This window comes from Acanthochromis polyacanthus, chromosome 4 (genome assembly GCF_021347895.1).
Source record: "Acanthochromis polyacanthus isolate Apoly-LR-REF ecotype Palm Island chromosome 4, KAUST_Apoly_ChrSc, whole genome shotgun sequence".
Classification (NCBI taxonomy): Eukaryota; Metazoa; Chordata; class Actinopteri; family Pomacentridae; genus Acanthochromis; species Acanthochromis polyacanthus.
Genome location: NC_067116.1, coordinates 5,817,358 through 5,839,117, shown reverse-complemented (window position 1 = coordinate 5,839,117; position 21,760 = coordinate 5,817,358). Strand labels below are relative to the sequence as shown.

Genomic DNA, 21,760 nt, shown 5'->3' with positions numbered 1-21,760 from the left:
CACTGAAATCACTTGAAACTCACAAAAGTAACAATAAATAAAAATTTATTGAAAATCAAATAATCAAAATCAGCCATTACTTTTGAATTGTTGATTAACATAATTATTTAAAAAAACAAACTAATGAAACAGGCCTGGACAAAAATGATGGTACCTCTATAAAAGATTGAAAACTATTTGACTTGATTAACTCAGGTGTGTCATTTAATTGACATCACAGGTGTTTCCAAACTCATAATCAGTCAGTCTGCCTATTTAAAGGGAGACAAGTAGTCACCCTGCTGTTTGGTGAAAAGGTGTGTACCACACTGAACATGGACAACAGAAAGCGAAGGAGAGAATTATCCCAGGACATCCGAAAAAAAATGATAGCCAAACATCTTAAAGGTAAAGGCTATAAGACCATCTCTAAACAGCTTGAAGTTCCTGTGACAACAGTGGCTCATATTATTCAGAAGTTCAAGACCCACGGGACAGTAGCCAACCTCCCTGGACGTGGCCGCAAGAGGAAAATTGATGACAAATTGAAGAGACGGATCGTTCGAATTGTATCCAAAGAGCCCAGAGCAACCTCCAAAGAAATTAAAGGTGAACTCCAAGGCCAAGGTACATCAGTGTCAGATCGCACCATTCGTCGTTGTTTGAGCCAAAGTGGACTTCATGGGAGACGACCAAGGAGGACACCACTGCTGAAAAAATCTCATAAAAAAGCCAGACTGGAATTTGCAAAAATGCATGTTGACAAGCCACAAAGCTTCTGGGAGAATGTCCTTTGGACAGATGAGACCAAACTGGAGCTTTTTGGTAAGGCACATCAACTCTATGTTCATAGACTCAAAAACCAAGCATACGAAGAAAAGAACACTGTCCCTACGGTGAAACATGGAGGAGGCTCAGTAATGTTTTGGGGCTGCTTTGCTGCATCTGGCACAGGGTGTCTTGAAAGTGTGCAAGGTACGATGAAATCTGAAGACTATCAAGGCATTCTGGAGAGAAATGTGCTGCCTAGTGTCAGAAAGCTTGGTCTCAGTCGCAGGTCATGGGTCTTCCAACAGGACAACGATCCAAAACACACAGCCAAAAACACCCAAGAATGGCTGAGAGAAAAGCGTTGGACTATTCTAAAGTGGCCTTCTATGAGCCCAGATCTGAATCCCATTGAACATATGTGGAAGGAGCTGAAACATGCCATTTGGAGAAGACACCCATCAAACCTGAGACAACTGGAGCTGTTTGCTCATGAGGAGTGGGCCAAAATACCTGTTGACAGCTGCAGAACGCTCATTGACAAATACAGAAATCGTTTAATTGCAGTGATTGCCTCAAAAGGTTGTGCAACAAAATATTAAGTTATGGGTACCATCATTTTTGTCCAGCCCTGTTTCATTAGTTTGTTTTTTTAAATAATTATGTTAATCAACAATTCAAAAGTGATGGCTGATTTTGATTATTTAATTTTCAATAAATTTTTATTTATTGTTACTTTTGTGAGTTTCAAGTGATTTCAGTGAGAATTGTGGGTTTTTCCTTCTTTAACTGAGGGGTACCAACAATTTTGTCCACGTGTGTACGTATGTATATAAACCCAAATATAGAAAATGAGCAAAAATAATAATAATAACAATATATTAGCCTAAAAAAAAACTATAGAAAAAAACGAACAAAAAAAATATATATATATATATATATATACACAAATGAAAATTATTATTACATATATTTTGCTTTTGGGGTTTTTTTGTAAATAAAACTGTTGTTGTATTTCTACAACAACCCACTGTTATAAACCAAACAGTGGGTTTTTACAGGGTTAAACGGTCTCCACGTTGTGTGATTGAAGCTCAGGTGACGTCCGTATGGAATCTGCACGAGCTCCAAGTGAGATGTAGTGATTCTGCAGAGGAAATAACACGATCCGCAAAGTAAATTTAAAAACATGCAGGGTGCCGGCGTGTGAAATATAGTGATATACACGATGCAAAGACCACATAAATCACAGGTAACATAAACTAGTGAGACTTCAGCTGCGTTACAGCGTCTCATGGCGCCTCCTGCTTTTCATACGGAGACCAACAGCAGCCTCTGGTGGTGAGAACACGCTGGAAAAAAGCACCGTTTCTCAGCCACACACTTTACTATAAGAAGCCAGCTCACAAAGCAGCCCCCATCGATTCCATCAGCAGCCCGTGGACAAATTAGAATGAGGAAACAATCTGATGGCGTTGCCTGATCACTGGGCTCGTCTTGGCTGTCAGCCTCTCGCTCTGCCGGTGGTAAGCACCAGACATTGATCCTGGGAAGGACAGACACTGGAATGAGTTCAGCAGAGAACAACAAAGAGTCAGCGTGATGAAGTGAGGCAAGCTGTGCTGCTGACAGTCCGCCTCCACCTCCCAGTGCTGAGCCGGCTCTGTACAGCAGCCTCTATAGGAGCACCGGACCTCGGCGTCGTGGAAACCCTCAGGGAAGACAGGGACATGTGCAGCAGAACACCTACAAACACACGCATGTGACCAGACTGCACACACACTCTCTCTAATGAAGGGGTGTCAAACTCATCTTTGTTCCACATTCAGCCCAGTCTGACCTCCAGTGACCAGAAAAAACCACAGCATAGTAACCTATAAATGACCACAACTCCTGATGTTTCCTTTGCTTTAGTGCTAAAATGTTCACATTTAAAGAATTATTATTTTACAAAACATCATCAACAACCTGAAATTTATGAACAAAAATAAATTCCATTTCAACGACATCCAGCCTCAGTTTATCATTTCCACTTTATAACTTCCAGATCACAGAGAGTCTACAAAGAAACACAACATTTAGTCATCTGGAACTGAAAGATGTGGTGTTTCACTTCATGATCAAAATGACAAAATAAAGACGAAAAAACAACAAAACAAAATATTACAAAAATAAAAAGCAAAATGACAAAAACGAGAAACAAAACGAATAAAAATTACGACAAATGACACGAAACAAAACAGAAACGAGACAAAAAAAACACAAAATGACTGAAGTAAGACAAAAACACAAGCGAGACATAAAGGAAACACAAACGAAAAAAACAAGAGACAAAAGAAGACAAAAAAGACAACAAACAAGAGGAAATATTACAAAACTGAGATCCAAAATATAAAAATGAGAGACAAAATGACAAAAAAATGAGACAAAAAAGGTACAAAGTGACAAAAAATGGACAAACGACAAAAACGAGACAAAAATGAGACAAATGACACCAAACAAAACAAAAATGGGACAAAAAAATTACACAAATCAGGTGTTCCAATCACTTCCATGGCCACAGGTGTATCAAATCAAGCACCTGGGCATGCAGACTGCTTTTACAAACATTTGTGAAAGAATGACTCGCTCTCAGGAGCTCAGTGAATTCCAGCGTGGAACTGTGATAGGATGCCACCTGTGCAACAAATCCAGTCGTGACATTTCCTCGCTCCTAAATATTCCACAGTCAGCTGTATTATAAGAAAGTGGAAGTGTGTGAGAACGACAGCAACTCAGCCACCAAGTGGTCGACCACGTAAACTGATGGAGCGGGTCAGAGGATGCTGAGGAGCATAGTGCCAAGAGGTGGACAACTTTCTGCAGAGTCAATGGCTACAGACCTTCAAACTTCATGTGGCCTTCAGATTAGCTCAAGAACAGAGCTTCAGCAGAGAGCTTCATGGAATGGGTTTCCATGGCCGAGCAGCTGCATCCAAGCCATACATCACCAAGTGCAATGCAAAGCGTGGGATGCAGTGGTGTAAAGCAGCCACCACTGGACTCTAGAGCAGTGGAGACGCCTTCTCTGGAGTGACCAATCACACTTCTTCATCTGGCAATCTGATGGACCAGTCTGGGTTTGGGGGTTGCCAGGACAACCAGACTTGTGGGACTGCATTGTGCCAAGTGTAAAGTTTGGTGGAGGGGGGATTATGGTGTGTGGTTGTTTTTCAGGAGCTGGGCTTGGCTCCTTAGTTCCAGTGAAAGGAACTCTGAATGCTTCAGCATACCAAGACATTTTGGACAATTCCATGCTCCCAACTTTGTGGGAACAGTTTGGAGCTGACCCCTTCCTCTTCCAACATGACTGTGCACCAGTGCACAAAGCAAGGTCCATAAAGACATGGATGACAGAGTCTGGTGTGGATGAACTTGACTGGCCTGCACAGAGTCCTGACCTCAGCCCGATAGAACACCTTTGGGATGAATTAGAGCAGAGACTGAGAGCCAGGCCTTCTGGTCCAACATCAGTGTGTGACCTCACAAATGAGCTTCTGGAAGAATGGTCAAAAATTCCCATAAACACTCCTAAACCTTGCGGACAGCCTTCCCAGAAGAGTTGAAGCTGTTATAGCTGCAAAGGGTGGACCGCCGTCATATTGAACCCTATGGATTAGGAATGGGATGTCACTGACGTTCATATGCGAGTCAAGGCAGGTGAGCGAATACTTTTGGAAATATAGTGTGTGTTTGTGTGTATATATGTGTATTATTTTTTACTCATTTTTTATATTTGGGTCTTGCATTTATATAAATATTGAGCCTGCTGAAAGACAGTCATATGTTCCAAACCACAACACGTCATCCAGCTTCTTATACAAAGAGATTTTCTTCTCTTGTGGATCCAGAATGTTCTAAACTTGAATTCAGAATTTCCTCCATAACTCTCGAAGTAGAAAAAAGCTAAAGAAAGATGCAGAAAATACCAAAAACCTTGTAAAAAAAAAAAAAATTACGCCAAAATATGCATGACACCAGTTGATACTAGGGATGTGCGCGACTCGTCGTTTAATCGTTTAGGTAAAACTAGTCATGTACAGGGCATGTTGAGTTTCTTTTCCTGTGTGTTTTTTCAGTGTTGGAGAATTTGACATGTGGACAACAACTAAATGAGGTTGAACATCTGCAATCACCACTTGACAGCTTTAGAAAACATCTTTACCATTACTCCCTCTAAGAAATATAAACCACAAACTAAATCCCTTCTACTAAGTGGAGCGTTATTACTCTGATGCAGTAACACCTTTTCCCCAGCAGAGGGAGCCAAAAGCCCACACAGCAGGAAGTGTAGGGCTCCTCTAAACACAGATCTGAAGCTGCAGAGCTCCAGTGGATGCTCCAGTGGATGCTCCAGTGGATGCTGAGTTCATGCACTCCCCCCTCCGTCACACACGACACAGAAAGGCTTTATTGTGTTATAGTCCCTCATAACATCTCTGGTTGGAGACAGTCAGCTCTTCAGGCTGAACATCTGCATCATTCTCTCAGCTCTGAATCCATAACAAGTGCGTGTTTGTCTGTCAGGGCATTGTTATGCAGAGTTTCCCTCTAAAAATGCAGCGCATCCTATGTCATATTTGTTAGGTTTTTTTTTTAAACTAGAACAGTGGTGTCAAACTCATCTCAGTTCAGGATCCACATTCAGAACAGTTTGATTATCAGTGATAGTAAGATCACAGCATAATTCTACAATTCTACAATTTCATTTAGCAAACGCTTTTGAAATTGTAAATGACCACAACTCCAATTTTTTCTTCTGTTCAAGTGCAATAAAAGTTCACATTTAAGGAATTATCTTTTTACAGAATATTAAAAACAATCAGATTTTTTTTAAAGAAAAATAATTTCAATTCACCAACATTATACCTCAGTTTATCATTTCCACATTACAACTTCCAGATCACAGAGTGTCGACAAAGAAACACAACATTTAGTCATCTGGAACTGAAAGATGTGGTATTTTGCTTTGTGATCAAAATAACAAAAGCCAGACAAAAAAGACACAAAAACAAGATCAAATATGACAAAAAATGAAAGAGAAAATGACAAAAACGAGAAACAAAATGACAAAAAATAAGACAAATGACATGAAACAAAACAAAAAGAGACAAAAATTTAACAAAAGTTAGAGACAAAAAGGAATCACAAAATGGCAAATGTCAGACAAAAAAAGACAAAAAACAATAAAAACCAGAGAAAATATTACAAAAACAAGACACAAAAAGCCAAAAAAAAATGGGACAAATAACACGAACCAAAACAAAAAGGCCCAAAAAATTATACAAAAAAGTTACAAAATGACACAAAAATTTGACACAATTGACAAAAACAACAAAAAAAACAAAATGACAAAGAACAGACAAACATAAGCAAGACAAAAAGGAAACACAAAGCAAAAAAAATGATGCTCAAAACAACAAATAAAGCAAGACACAAAATGACAAAAAGACAAAAAAACAACATAAGACAAATTATTTCAAAAAAGACATGACAAAAAATGAGACAAAAAACAGGAAACAAAACAAAAAGAGACAAAATTTGACAAAAAGTTACAAAGCACCAAAAAAATGACACAAAAGAGGAAAAAAATTACACAAACGAGACAAAAAATAACAAAAATGATGCTCAAAGCAACAAAAACGATGCTCAAAACGACAAATAAAGCAAAACACAAAATGTCAAAATAAGACGAAAAACACAAGCGAGATAAAAAGGAAACAAATGACAAAATTATGAGACAAACAACAAAAGTCACACAAAAAAGCCAAAAAAAAATCAACAAAAACAAGACAAACTAGAAAAGCACTCGGAGAGCGCATACCTCCGCCATGCCGTTTGTCATTCTGTCCGTCTGTGTGTGTGTGTGTGTGTGTGTGTGTGTGTGTGTGTGTGTGTGTGTGTGTGTGTGTGTGTGTGTGTGTGTGTGTGTGTGTGTGTGTGTGTGTGGATCTGTCCAATTGAGAGATGGCCACCAGGCCATCTCTCAATTGTCCTTCGACCTTCAAAAAATTCCTGGATCCAGACGGTGATTCGGATCACCTCCAAAATCTAATCAATTCTTACTCGTGCTCTTCCGGACATCCTGTAAAAATTTGGTGAAAATCCGTCCATGACTTTTTGAGTTATGCTGTTAACAGACAAACAGACACACAGACACAGACACACAGACACACACACACACACACACACGGACAGACAGACAAACAAACTTCGGTGATTACATAACCTCCTGGTGGAGGTAAATATTAAAAACATGAGACAAAAATGACAAAAGCCAGACACAAAACAACAAAAACATGAGACAAGCATCAAAAAAAACCAAACACAAGACAAAATACTACAAAAATGACACAGACTGCATGTTTGACACCCCTGATCTAAAATATACATTCTGTCTGCAGCCTTTAGTCTACAACTTCCACCTCAGGAGGTAAAAGAAAGAAAAAAAACAACACTGATAACTGGAGGACTGCTGGCTATCGGATGTGAAAATCTGCCGATCCCTACATTTAACATCAACAGCAAATCCACAAAGACAGAAAAACAGCTTTACGGGAAGTGTGCCAAAGAAAAAGCCAACACGGTGAACTCTGTTTATAAATGACAGGCGGTGTCACACCTATTACACGTCCCATCTACAACCAGCGCTACATCCCAGAGGGGTCTGTTTTATGTTCCCGCTGCCTTACATCAAACTACGTCTTGAAAGCGGTCGTCAAATACAGAATCAATAGAGAGGCTCGGGGAAATACCACTCAGCCCTGCATTGTGCTGAAAGAGCAAGATTTGCAGACATAAGTTCTTTTCTGTACATACAGTACGCTCCGGTCCTGCCATTACAGCAGTCCTGGGACCTCAGGGCTTGTAGAGGCATTCAGGAGGAGACGCTGGCTAATGATGGAGGCGTGCTGCACTGTTACAGCATCACTGAAAAGCACACGTAAACAAAAGATTCTTTAAAGCAGAGGAAGTCAACAGTGGAGTGAATCTGTAGGTCTTCAAAATCTAAAATAGTCGTATACTGCTCGATCATTTCATATCAAAAGATAGGGTTAGGGTTAAAGGGTTAGGGTTAGTGGAGTTAGGGTTGTTAGGGTAGTAGGGTTTGTAGGGTTACTGGGGCTGGGGATAAGCTAATAATGGAGGCATGCTGCACTATTACATCACTGAAAAACACACGTGAACAAACGATTCCTTAAAGCAGAAGAAGTCAACAGTGGACTGAATTTGTCGGTCTTCAAAATCTACAACAAGTCGTATGCTGCTCGATCATTTCTGTTACGAATCTGCCCCTGTTTGACCACACTGTCCGTCCAGGAAAAACGATAGCTGAGTTTGAGGACAATTCTCACAGGAAAGTAGCCGGTTTAGAATTGCCAGCGGATCTAAAATTAGCTCCAACCAGTGACCCAACTCTGGCTCCGTGCCTTCCTCCAGATACGAGGAGGAACAAGTGTGGGAACTGTCAGCCCACGAGGTACTGAAATACACCAACAAACAGCTGAACGCTACGCCTAACTTCAGAGGCAGAATTCACTGGGAGTAAGGAGAAACTGGTCAAATATGAAAATTCATTCTTAGAAATTCAATTAACTACTTCTACAGGCTGTCCCTAAAGTCTGGACACACAGGAAATCTCATTAAATGTAATGTTTTTACTTCCACAGATTAAATATGGCTTTGTGGAAAGGAGAAAAGAATTGAACTGGTGCTTCCCAGTGGACATGAAGGATGGACATATGGAAAGATAGGATTAGGGTTAGAGATAGTAGGGTTAGGGTTATGGATAGTAGGGTTAAGGTTAGGGATCATAGAGTTAGAGATAGTAGGGTTAGGGAAGAGATTTGAATGAAGAAGAAGAAGAAGCCGAAATAGAAGACAAACAAGAACACAACAAAGAAAAGGAAGAAGAAGACAAAGAAGAAAATGAAGAAGAGGAAGAAGAAGAAGAAGAAGAAGAAGAAAAACAAGAAGAAAAGCAAGGTTCTTTAAAGAAGCTTTCTATGGGGTTTCTGGAGCAACCTCTGCTTCAGGGATTACTGAAGGAACTCAAAAGGTTCCTCCTGAAGGTTTCTTTAGATTCTTCTTCTCAGTGTATACCAGTTGCCTCAGGTGAGTGTTTATGGTAATTTAACTCATGTAATCGAAAGACAGCAAATGGATTTAATGCACGTCATCTAAGAAGGATTCCACTTGGCCTTTTCACTGTGGAGAAGGTGGTTAAAAAGTTTAAAGAAATGGGGAATGTCATGGAAAAATGCCCTTCTGGACGACCAGATTATCAGCCAAAACTAAAGGATTGCTCACAGCTAACCCCCAACGGTTAACTAACCCCAACCCTAATAACTCTACTAACCCGAACACTGCTAACTACAACCCTACTAACGCTATCTTTCGATATGTCCATCCTTAACGTCCACTGAGAAGTACCAGTTCAACTCTTTCTTCTTTCAACTAAGCCATATTTAATCTGTGGACACAAAAAATTTAAATTAATGAGATTTCCTATTTGTCCAGATTTTGTGTTCCTGTATTATTAACTACAATCATGATATGTTAAATGGTTGTATTTATATAGCACTTTTATCCAAAGCGCTTTACATGATACGTCACATTCACCCATTCACACACTGATGGTGGAAGCTGCTATGCAAGGCGCTAACCACGACCCACCAGGAGCAATTAGGGGTTCGGTGTCTTGCTCAGGGACACCTCGACATGAGCTCGACGGGCCGAGGATCGAATCGGCAACCTTCCAGTTACAAGACGGCCACTCTACCCACTGAGGCATGCAGCCTCGAGTGACGATATACTTCAGTTGGGAACATAAAGCATTTAGATATTGATCAGTGCAGTTACACAAACTGTCTATGAACAGAAATGGCTCACTGCTAACAGCTTAACAGAGTCATTGGTGCTGGATAACGTCTCGCTTCATGAGTCTAACGTAAGTAAATCAACTTGCATAGTCACAGAGAGCAACTGATGCACTCCAAAGTCAAAATTCACTTTGAACCTGAAGTCTCTCAAAACACAAACAATTTAGCAATCCTACCTGAAAAGATTCTGAACTAAAGTTGAATTGTTTGGGAAGAACATGCAGCTATGTCTATGGTAGTAAAAGAGCACTGCATATCAGAAGCAAAACATCATCTTAAAGGTGAAATACAATGCAGGGAGGATTGTGATTTGAGTCTGAAGTTCAGTAAAAGTTCAGTGATGCAAAAAAAAAACTCAACACACTAAAACTAAGACTACCACAGAATGACTTCACATATATCTAAAATAAAACATCCAGCTACCAGAGCGGCCCGGTCGGAGCACAGACCTTAACCCAAATGAAAAACTGCAGAATGACCTCAAGAGAACTGCTCACAAGAGACATTTTTAAGCAGAAGCAGCTCTGCGACTCAAAAACTTGCCCGCATGAAAATGAAAGATTATATATATCATACCCATCTTAAGAGCCTTAAGTCTGGGATAAAGTCAAGGCGCTCTGCACTGAAATAACTGATCCAAAGGTCCTAGATTTTAAACAGTCTACAGGGTTATCAAATGTGACTGTGTCCTTAATATTTATCATTAAGTCAATAATCAATTAAAATATTTAAGTCACTTGTTCTATTTTTTACTGAAACACAATCATTGTGTTTATGCAATTCTAAATGGTGACAATAGAGAGTTTTTAATTGAAGAGCACCACTAATTAGTTATTTTTTGTTTGTTTTGTTTACAGGCAGAAACCAATCCTGGTCTCTCTCTGAACATTTTCACCCACAACTAAAGTGACTTTTTTGTCACTTGAGGTGTTTTCAGTATTAAGATGCAGGCTTTTTTTTTATTATAGAACTCTAACCCTTTCTCATAAAAGTGGACTAGTCCGTTTGATGGTTTGACTCAGCATACATCACGAAGATGTGCTTTTGCTGTGCATTAATTTTGAGATCACGTTGTTAACGTTTAAAATAAAGCTCAGAGCAACTTCATGAGTGTTAAAGAAGAATATTTATATTTAATTGACTGTATTAAGGGTCGGCACAGCAGTGCACTGTCGTCTGGTAGCTGGATAATCCCAGATTTGAATGTTTATTTGTATTTATTTAACCTTGATTTAACCATGTAGGTCAGTTGAGAACAAGTTCCCAGACTCTAAAATAAAGGCATAAATTATCCAAGTAAATGCAGATACACCAAAGCTAAAAAATAATAATTAAAAAACTAATATTTACCTCTATTTATGTCTGTGTGCCGCAAGAAAAAGCAGGTACAGCAAAGGAATTGATGGAAAACTATCACAAAAATAATAATGCTTTTATAACACTTTTTAAAATACTCAGTAGGAAGGAAAACACACAAAAAATAAAAATAAATAGAGCATAGTGGAGATACACCAAAGCTAAAATAATAATAATAATAATAATAATCAATGTCACCTATTTATGTCAGTGTGCCGCAAGATAAAGCAGGTATAGGAATCTATGGATAATAATTATAATAACAATAATGACAATAATACATATATATAGCACTTTTCAAGATACTCAATCAGAAGGAAAACACACAAAAAATAATTTAAAAAAAATAGAATATAGTGGAGATACACCACAGCTAAAAAAATTAAATTAAATTAAAACTAAACAAATCTGAAAATATGTCAATATTTACTCCTATTTATGTCACAGCGTGATTCAAGATCAAGCACATATAGCAAAAGAATTGATGAATAACTATAAAAATAATAATAGCAATATGTATAGATGTACGTATAAGATGCGTTTTCTGGAGTTGTTAGTAGTATTTACAAATTTAGAAGTTTGTCTTTCATATCAACTATTTGTTTGTTGAAGTTTTAATGAATTAATGTTTTGCGCTCTGCTTGAATCTACATGTACTAAGTGGATATAGTTATGTTCAATTAATAATAATATTAATAACAATAATAATAATAATAACTGTATTCATGGAGCACCCTTAAGATCAGCATTCACAAACTGACTGACAGTTAAAACATGCAAACACAGAGACAATCAAGCTACAGGACGCAAGTCAGAGCAGTCAGTTAAAAATAAATAGTAAAAATTACAATAAATTCAGGAATAATGTGCTAGATTAGCATGAAACTCAAACAAGAACAAGATTGAGGGTTAAAAGTAAAACAAAATAGAGTTAAAGAATTAGAGAGGACATCACACCAAAGAACCAGGGAGCTCAAAGTAAAATAAAATTCACTTATTAATTCATAGTTTTGGTTGTAACGTGGGGTTTATCCTTTCTTACAGTGCAGCAGCATGTGGTCTCTAAGTGGAACACTGTACTACAAGCAGACCAGCATAAATCAATGCTTCAAACACCACATCTCTGGTGTAATTAGCCGAGGCTCTGAGGATGCATCGCTCAGCTAAACGTGGACACAGACAGATAGCTAGCCTGGGAGCTAAGATGCTACAAAGAGCAGCTACAACAGCCAAGTGGTCGATATGGTATCTTCCACATCCAGGAGGATTGCAGGCCGCCCCCCCGTCCCCTCCTCCTCTTTACATATCTCGCCAGTAATTTAGGATTAGCGCAAAGTGAATTCCTTAAATCCGACGTGTAATACTTTGTTCTTTTCAGGGAAAGCGGTTTGTTCTCTCAGACTGAGATGCCCACAGACAGAGCAGGTGCATTGTTGCTATGAATTAGCCGCTCCTGCTAACGTTAGGTTGCTAGGTCTGGTGGACGAGTTTAACAGCCTGGCAGTGTGTGTGGACGTCCAGTTTAACTTCAACCGGCGAATGAGGGGCGTTTTTAGGCTAACGTAGGTACAAAAAAAGTAAAACCCCTAAAGCGAATACAATGACCCCCTCGAACTACTCTACAGTTAGCTTAGCCGCACCACCTAGCAAAGAATGCGAAGTAGCCCCGTTACCTTGTCTATTCCAGGCGCTGGCAGTGCGGCTCTTCCGCGGGGTTCATCCGGACGACACGGACAGCCGTTTACAGACTCGTTGCAGCGGTGGAGGAACCGTCCAGCCCCGGTAGTGTTCCCGCAGCGTTTGTGGCGTGTAACGGCATTACTACAGCAAACTGACAGACAAAAAAATCAGTATATTGTGGAGCTGTGTGAGCTGAGAGAGCTGGAGCGGGTCCACGGGCAAAACCATTCTGTGTGCTAGAGGGGGGCAGCTACCTGAATGAAGTGCTGAAGTTTGCAGTCTGGCACCAGCATGACATTTAAGGGCTTATACACATATTATAATAATTTGTGAACCGGCTAGGAGTGAAAACAGAAATCCTACGGCAGTCGAGAGTTGTATTAGCGTCGTTTTTTAGCGCAGGTTTCAGTGCTGTCACAAACACACGGCGGCTACCTAGCAACTGTGTCGCTGACCGTGGTGCTAAAAACAACCCCACCGCTAATGGGCGCGTCCTGCTCAGAGGTCATTAACGTGCCACTCACTCTGCTGCTTCCAAACCGCAAAAACTGCTCCAAACTCTGGCTTGATTCTAATTTATGACAAATTGAGCTAATGTGGCAAGTTTTCCATCCACTGAGAAGTAAAATTAAAGCTTTTAAATAGGTCAAAATGTCTGTTTAGCTTGTAGATTTGTCCGATTCAAAAGCATGTAAATTGCATTTATGTCCCAGTTTTTTTGGACAGCTTTCGTTTAAATTTTGCAATTAAATGCAGTCAGCTTCAAATCATTTTTAAGAGGTTAGGATTGTGTAGAGGCATCTCAGTGGAAGTTTGTAGCACTTTAGCAGTACCCTCTGGCACCCCAGTGTTTTGGCACCTCAGTGACATCTCAGCAGCAGTTTGTGGCACTTTAGTGGCAGTCTGTGGCACCTCAGGGGCAGTTTTTTTTTGGCATGTCAATGGCAACCGTTTGTCTCTCAGTGGCAGTTTGAGGTACCTCAATTTCTGGTATCTTAGTGGCATTTTTGGGGACATTTCACTGGCAGCCCATGACACCTCAGTGGCAGTTTGTGGCATTTTAATGGCAGGTAGAGGCACCTCAATTTGTGGCACCTTAGTGGCATTTGTTGGGGCACCTCAGTGGCAGCCCTTCTCACATCAATGGCAGTTTGTGGCGTTTTAGTGGCAGTCTCTGTCACCTTAGGGGCAGTTTTTGGGCATTTCAGTGGAATTTTGTGGCACCTTAGCAACAATCTGTGGCACCTTGTGAACAGTTAGTGGCAGCTCAGTGGTAATTTGTGGCACCTCTGTTAGAGTTTATGGGACCTGTGGCACCTCATGGACAGTGTGTGACTCGTGGCAATTTGTGGCAGCTCAGTTCCTGTTACCCTAGTGGCATTTTTTTTTGACATTTCACTGACAGCCCTTGGCACCTCACTGCAGTTTGTGGCATTTTAATAGCAGCCTGTGGCACCTCAGTCAGAGTTTGTGGCACTTTAGCAGTGGTCTCTGACACCATAGTGTTTTGTCACTTTAGTGGCACCGCAGTGCAGTTTCTGTCCCTTCAGTGGCAGTCTGTGGCACCTCAATTTATGGCACCTTAGTGGCACTTTTTTGGCATTTCAGTGGAAGTTTGTGGCACTTTAATGGCAGCCTGTGGCATTTCAGTTTGAGTTTGCGACACCTCAGTGGCAACTTGTGTTGCACCTGTGGCACTCTGTGGCACTTCATGGACAGGTTGAGGCACCTCAGTTCAGTTTGTGGCACTTCAGTTGCAGTTTGTGGTACTTCAATTTCTGGCATTTTAATGGCATTTTGGGGGCATTTCAGTGACAGTTTCTGGCACTTTTACGGCAGCCTGTGGCACCTCAGTTGGAAATTGCGGCACTTTCGCAGTGCTCTCTGGCACCCCAGTGTTTTGGCACTTCAGTTGCATCTCAGCAGCAGTTTGTGGCACTTCAGTGGCAATCTGTGGTAATTCAGTTTGTGGCATCTTAGCCTCATTTTTATTTAATTTTGGCACCTCAGTTTGTCGCACTTCAGAGGCAGTCTCTGTTACCTTAGGGGCAGTTTTGGGGCATTTCAGTGTCAGTCTGTGGAACATCAGTGGCAACCTTTTGCACCTCAGAGGTAGTTTATGACACATATGGCAGTTTATGACATCTCAGTGGTAGTCTATGGCACTCATGTGGCATCTCATGCTCTTATACTGACATAAGGTGGCGCAAATATTAAGATGTTTTAGGAATTGTACTTTTAGTTTTGATGTATTTATATCTCTTTTGGGGGTTTCTGTGTATCACAGGAAAACATAAAGGAGGAGAGAAATAAAGCATAAAATACAGCTTGTGAATGGTCATTAATATAGTGAAGAAATATGCTTCTTAAGCCCAGCACTATCTTAGATCTCTGTGCAAAGACCTGAACATCTTATTCTGTAGATGACTCACTATGTTAGTGCTAGATGAGTAGAAATTATGTCCTTGTTGAAACAACTACCATGAAATTGTTATATATGAATGTAATTTACCACTTCCACTGAGTTCAACTCTTAAAACAACATCAGTTCTGATCATAACTAACAAATATTCATTGGTTCCAGTATTTTAACCCATTAAATGCCAGTTTGTTTATGTGATATGTTGCTTTTTTAAAATTATTGTCACAATGTGGAATGTGTGAGTGATTTGCAACAACATTGATTCACTAAAATGTTTTGTGCTCTGCAAGGACAGAAAATGTCAACCGCCATAAATATATTAGGTTTCTCTAACCAACATCAGTTCTGGTCATAACTAGCAAATAGTCATTCCTTTTCAACATTTTAACCCTTTCGAGAAAGAAAAACAAAAGCATATATTTGCTCCAAATATGTAAAAATCTAGTGGAAAATACAAAAAATGACCATTTTTAATCCACAGGTCAAAAATTAAAGCCTTATAATAGGAAGCACACAATGTCACGCTGTAATAAGAATAGTAACTTTATTTGTATGAAATATTCCAAAAACAAAGCTACATAGTGCTTTACAATAAAAACAAATATCAAATTAGACAAATAATGGAAATAAATTCAAGCAAATAAATACGATCATAAACATGCAATAAAACTTTATTTTTTAAAATACTAATAATAAAAATATAACATAACACAGTTGAGTTGAGTCAAGGCATTTATTCTTGGCAGTGGGATCATTTATTTAAAAAAATAATACTGAAAAAATTTAGGTTTAAAGGGGTCATTTTTTCTCCTGAAGGTCCTTCCTTCATCATACTCTTGTTCAGATTTTATTTTTGGTTTTGGATTTATTTATTTTTTTGTATTTAGTGCTTATTTTCTCTTTTGCCTTTATGATAGTGTAGCACGTCTGAAATAAATCTAATAAATAAATTAGTAGAGTCAAGGTATATATTTTTGGCAGAGGGATCAAAAACAAATCATTTTTATCAGTTTCAAATTGGTGATTTTTTCTGTCCTTAACCTCCCAAGACCCCAGCTTTGGCTGAGTTTGCATTTTAGATTTCTTCTAGTTTTTTTGAGATAAGGAGGAACCAATAAATAGAATAATCGGATAATATCTAATTTTTGTTTATTATTATTATTATTATTATTATTATGAACAATGCGCTCTTTTAAAAAAAATAAAATTATGTCCATCTATATAGAGGTCCTGACTTCCTTTTACTCTGGATTTGGTTTGATTGTTTTATTTTTATTTATTTGTCGTGAGCATTTATTTTCTCTTTTGCCTTCATGATACTGTGGCATGTCTGATAAGTAATAAGTGTTAAGTAAAAATAAAAACTGTGCATGTTTTTGTGTACACAGTGTGCTGTAGATGTTTTATACAATAGAATCTGAAATAAAATATTAATTACTCCACAAATTGGACACCAAAAATATAAAAATTAAAAGGCAAAGGGCAAAAGATTTTAGATTTCAGAGGGGGATTTTTGTCCTTAAGTTCCTTACTTAATCCTACATAATCCATCCAGACATAATTTTTGGTTTTGAATGTTTTTGGGGGGTTTTTTTGTTTTTGTTTTTTGTATTGAGTATTTATTAGTAGTATTTTTTTTCTTTTGCCTTCATGTTTGAAATAAATAAATAAAATAAGAGTGTGTGTTTTTTGTGTTCACAGTGTGTTATAGCTGTATTATAAATCATAATTATGAATAAAATATTAATTTCTCCACAAATTGTACACCAAAACTACAATAAAAATGGAAAGGCATTGGAGTTCAGCTCTTTTGTTTATTTGTTTTAAAGAAATGCAGTGCGTGTTTACTTAAGTCTGACCGGTCCGTGAAGGCAGCATTGCACCCATCGTCTGTTACCGGGGATTCCCACACGACGCGAACACAGCAGCGAACGACAGCAGGCAGAGGTGAAAAGTCTGGATCATGTTGTCATTCCAGCGGAGCCACACTTGAACCACAGAGAAAACGGGACCCGGTAAACAAACACCGACACGGCGGCGAGCGGAGCAACGTCGAGGTTCTGTCCGCGGAGACGAGACGTTGATGTCGGTTTGTCGGCCGAGCGGCTAGCTAGCACGGGCTGAAATTTGTTAGCAGGCTAACGGAGGACCCCTGTTAGCTCCCCGCCACCATCATCGCTCCTTGCCAGCTGCGGATCGCCCTGTCTGCCTGACGATGGGAAACGCAGCGACTGCCAAGAAAGGCAACGAACAAGAAAGCGGTGAGCACCTGGAAGCTAGCCAGCTAGCCCCCCGTAGCCGGCTAACGTTAGCTAGCACACACACATACACATACACAGCTAGCTAGTTAGCATCACGAGCCTTGTTGTTAGCAGAGAGGGCTGCAGAGAAGAACCATCTTTGGTTGGGAGGTGTGTTCCTCAGATGATGCAGCTTGTTTTTCTTGCTGGAGGTTGTTGGTTTTTTTTGTCAAGCTCTGCTGAAGTGTTATAGCGTTTAGCTGGAGCCATCAGAGACACCCAGGTTGGTTTTCAGAGAGCTAGCATCGCCTGATAACATCAGCAAACACTGGTTTCCTCTGGAGCTGCAGAACAGCAGGGCCTGCTCACGGCTAACAACAGGTTCCTGGACCAAAATCATCCTTATTTCCACCTGCGAAATGGACAGTTTCCATCCCATCTGATTCCCTCACAACTTCAGTATAGAACCAAGACGTTGTTTATTCAACCTTTATATAAATCCAGAGTATATTGAGCTATGGAGGCCTCATTTACAACAAAAATATATTGGCACAAGATTAAGAAATCAGAATCAGCTTTAATGGACAACACAACATACAAGGAGTTTGGTTTCAGCTTTTAAGAACATAGAAAGAGAATAATAAAATAAAGAAACTATAGAAAAAAGAACATAGTAGTAATAAAAATGAATATAACACAATATATACGGATATTTACAAGATAGAAATGAACATATCTGTCTGACTATAAAATATTACGATGCAAGCAACAAAAACAAGAGCAGCCAGAAGCAAAATGATATGAAATTAAAAGCTTGAATTGATGTATGGATTTAAAAATATCTTTATTGCAGATAATATCCAGTAAGAATGTACATGCTGACAGTAAAGAAAAAGAGACCAAAAATGTAAAAAATGTATTTTCCACATCAAAAATATTCTTCACTGGAGTCAAATGAGCTTAAACTATTATTTTAAAGTTTGTTTGTTTTTTATTTTAAAGTATTCTGCCATTTTTAAGTGACTTTTTTCATTTTTTTGGCAGAATTTTTTATTTGCAGTGTAAAAAAAAGCTGCAGGTGGGCCGTGAGTTAAACTGGAGTTTCTAGCTCAGTAAAACCAGCCGCCACCTGTAGTGTAATTCAATCATTTGTATGGTAAGGATGTGCGTTAAATCAGTAATGAAGTGGTATAAGGGTCTAAAAATGCAGCGAGGGCCTCGTAAATAAATAATACCAAGCGTTTGTCACACCTTACAGAAGGTAAGGACCACCCAAAATCAGCAAGAAACTAATAAATTTCAATGTAGCATGATGAACAGTGAGGATAAGATGTTAGCACGAGAGGTTTTTGTTTTGACAATGCAGCAGGAAATATGATTTATTCCTGTTCAACATGACTTTTAAAATCCAGATATTTGTCCTCTGACGCCTCGGTCGCTGCTTTTTTTCTTTCAGTGATCTTAACTTGTGTTAATGCTACAACATCAAGGAACGGCAGCTCCCCCTTAGTCAAATTGCCGTTTTGCCGTCTGAAGTACTCCATTAATCACTTGAAGGCAGCAGCCAGAGGGCACTGGGCCGTGCTTAGCGAGTAACGGCCGACTTAATCCCGTAAACTGTGCCGTACCTATTGTCGTGTCTGGACAGCGCTGATCTTGACCTGCTTCCTGATTGGCAGTAATTCACTAGCACACTTGTGACTCGAGCCACCTGTAGGTTCTGCAGGGAGGGGCTGAGCGTTGTGTGCAGCAACACCGAGACACAAACTAGACTACCGTGGTCGCTCGTTGTTGTGTTTTAAATTTAACGCTACAGGCGAAACTACGAAGTGAGGTTAATGTGTTAGCGAGCTGTGAAGTCAGAGTTTTAAGTGTCAGGAAGGTAGTTCTGTTTTAACCTACTACATCTCCATGGTAACTGATGCTAGATCACCATGGTAACTGATGCTGCACAGCTACATCTCCATGGTAACTGATGCTAGATCACCATGGTAACTGATGCTGCACAGCTACATCTCCATGGTAACTGATGCTAGATCACCATGGTAACTGATGCTAGATCACCATGGTACTGATGATGCACAGCTACATCTCCATGGTAACTGATGCTAGATTACCATGGTACTGATGCTGCACAGCTACATCTCCATGGTAACTGATGCTGGCTCACCATGGTAACTGATGCTGCACAGCTACATCACCATGGTAACTGATGCTGCACAGCTACATCTCCATGGTAACTGATGCTGGATCACCATGGTAACTGATGCTGCACAGCTACATCACCATGGTAACTGATGCTGCACAGCTACATCTCCCTGGTAACTGATGCTGCACAACTACATCTCCATGGTAACTGATGCTGCACAGCTAGATCACCATGGTAACTGATGCTAGATCACCATGGTAACTGATGCTGGAGCTTCTGTCCAGAGTTTCGGATTTAAATCAACTTTAAGAAGCTCCAGTTGTTTTCCTGGTGAAATTCTCTTGCTAGATTTGTATCTGCAAACCTGTCGAGTTGTGCGTTAGTAATTGCACTAAAGGAAACTGTGTGCGCTGCGTTGTCATGGTAACCTGTATGCAATCAGTTGGTGATGCAGAAAATGCGAAAATATATTTAGATTTTTGTCATTACCGTAATTGGCTGCCCAGTCTGTTTTCCACCATTTTAGCTGAAGCTAATAGAGATATTGGTCTTTATTACAGAGAATATTAAACCAATAATGTTGATTGCGGTTTAGTTTGGCTAAAAACTGAAGTGATTTCCATCTATTCTTCTTTAGGATCGTTTCAGACCCAAATGTTGCGCTGTAATCTGCAGCTGTCCCAGTTCTATTTTGCAGTAACAGCACTTCATACCGCAGCATTTTCTGCTATTTTTTACGGTTCACGTTATTATAACTACCTGTTATTCCTGAGTAAAGTTGGTGCAGAAGAAAATGCAACTGAATACCCACTTTTAAGGAAGCGCACACACAACCAGATGAGGAAAACCTGGTTGACACATTCAGTTAATAACCACTGTCATAATGCTTATTGTCTCTGCTTCAGGTTTGTTGATCCAGCTAACACAAAGACAATCCAAATAAGTTAAACATGCTGTGTAATCCACCCCTCTGTTAGCTTGGGTGACCCAAATTTCAGAACAAACCCACATTTCTACCAAACAACGAGTTAAAATAAAGGATCCATTAACCCTTAGATGCTCCAGTGATTGGACCCGACACTCTTCCATAATAATCAATGTATTTTTATGCCGTTTTTGTTCAGAATAATCACTTGTATTATTGTTCATATTAGATTTTACTCTGCACAAGAATAATTTTGTGTTTGAAATATGTTTATTTTTCACTTTATAACAGATTGTGAACATATTGATAATTGAATTGTAGGGTTAGGGTAAAAAATGTAGATAATCCTTACATGTGTCAGGTCTTATTGTATAAATAATCTTACTGACATACTGTGTGGTCCACAGTGAGTATATTCCTGACAGTTACAGTTGATAAGAATCACAGGTTTCCATGAAATTCTATGGGAAACGCATGCGGATCATTTTGACCCATGTATGGAAGCTCGTGGTAGTCCTAGAGATATGATAATTTCTTAACCAAATAAATAAATACAATTTTTATATATATATATATCTATATATATATATATATATACATACACAATATAGGAAAAATAGTGAATAAAATATAATAAAATAAAGCAATATAACAACTATATTTAAACCCAAGTAGAGAAAAGAATTAGCAAAAAATAAAACTAAAAGTGTGTGTGTGTGTGTGTGTGTGTGTGTGTGTGTGTGTGTGTGTGTGTGTGTGTGTGTGTGTGTGTGTGTGTGTGTGTGTGTGTGTGTGTGTGTGTGTTCTTGTACTTGCTACATGGTGAGTACCATTTTCTGCATTTAACTATCAAAGTGAGGACATTTTTACAAAGTGAGGACATTTTGGCCGGTCCTCACTTTGAAACAGCCATGTTTGAGGGTGAAGACTTGTTTTTAGAGAACAGGTATGAATTGAGGTTTTGTTAGGGTTAGGGTAAGGATTAAGTTTAGGCAATCAGTTGTGATGGTTAAGGTTAGGGTAAGGCTCTAGGAAATGTATTACGCCTATGGATGTCCTCACTAAGATAGAAGTACAAACGTGTGTGTGTGTGTGTGTGTGTGTGTGTGTGTGTGTGTGTGTGTGTGTGTGTGTGTGTGTGTGTGTGTGTGTGTGTGTGTGTGTGTGTGTGTGTGTGTGTGTGTGTGTGTGTGTGTGTGTGTGTGTGTGTGTGTGTGTGTGTGTGTGTGTGTGTAATAAAGCCTAATAATCCCAAATAAAGAAAAGAATTACGAAAACTAAATTAAATGAAACTAAACAAAATAAATTGTAAATTTTATA

At 39.3% G+C, this 21,760-nt stretch overlaps 2 protein-coding genes across 7 annotated transcripts in view; one reads left to right on the top strand and one right to left on the bottom strand.

Annotated features, from left to right (window-relative positions):
• ttll7 (tubulin tyrosine ligase-like family, member 7) overlaps nt 1–12,958 on the bottom strand; it is a 163,387-nt gene extending 150,429 nt beyond the window's left edge. For 2 of the 5 annotated variants that reach the window (XM_051947402.1, XM_051947401.1), the window contains exon 1: nt 12,698–12,958. The gene's annotated coding sequence lies outside the window, so the exon portion shown is untranslated. The remainder of the gene's footprint in view (nt 1–12,697) is intronic. The other 3 variants (XM_051947406.1, XM_051947405.1, XM_051947403.1) reach the window with 2 other exon arrangements.
• A 4,037-nt stretch (nt 12,959–16,995) lies between these two features.
• prkacba (protein kinase, cAMP-dependent, catalytic, beta a) overlaps nt 16,996–21,760 on the top strand; it is a 30,152-nt gene continuing 25,387 nt past the window's right edge. Inside the window, exon 1 of one of the 2 annotated variants that reach the window (XM_022215254.2) lies at nt 16,996–17,387. In XM_022215254.2, the coding sequence (XP_022070946.1) occupies nt 17,342–17,387 (46 nt within the window). In that variant the 5' untranslated portion in view covers nt 16,996–17,341. The remainder of the gene's footprint in view (nt 17,388–21,760) is intronic. The other variant, XM_022215255.2, reaches the window with a different exon arrangement.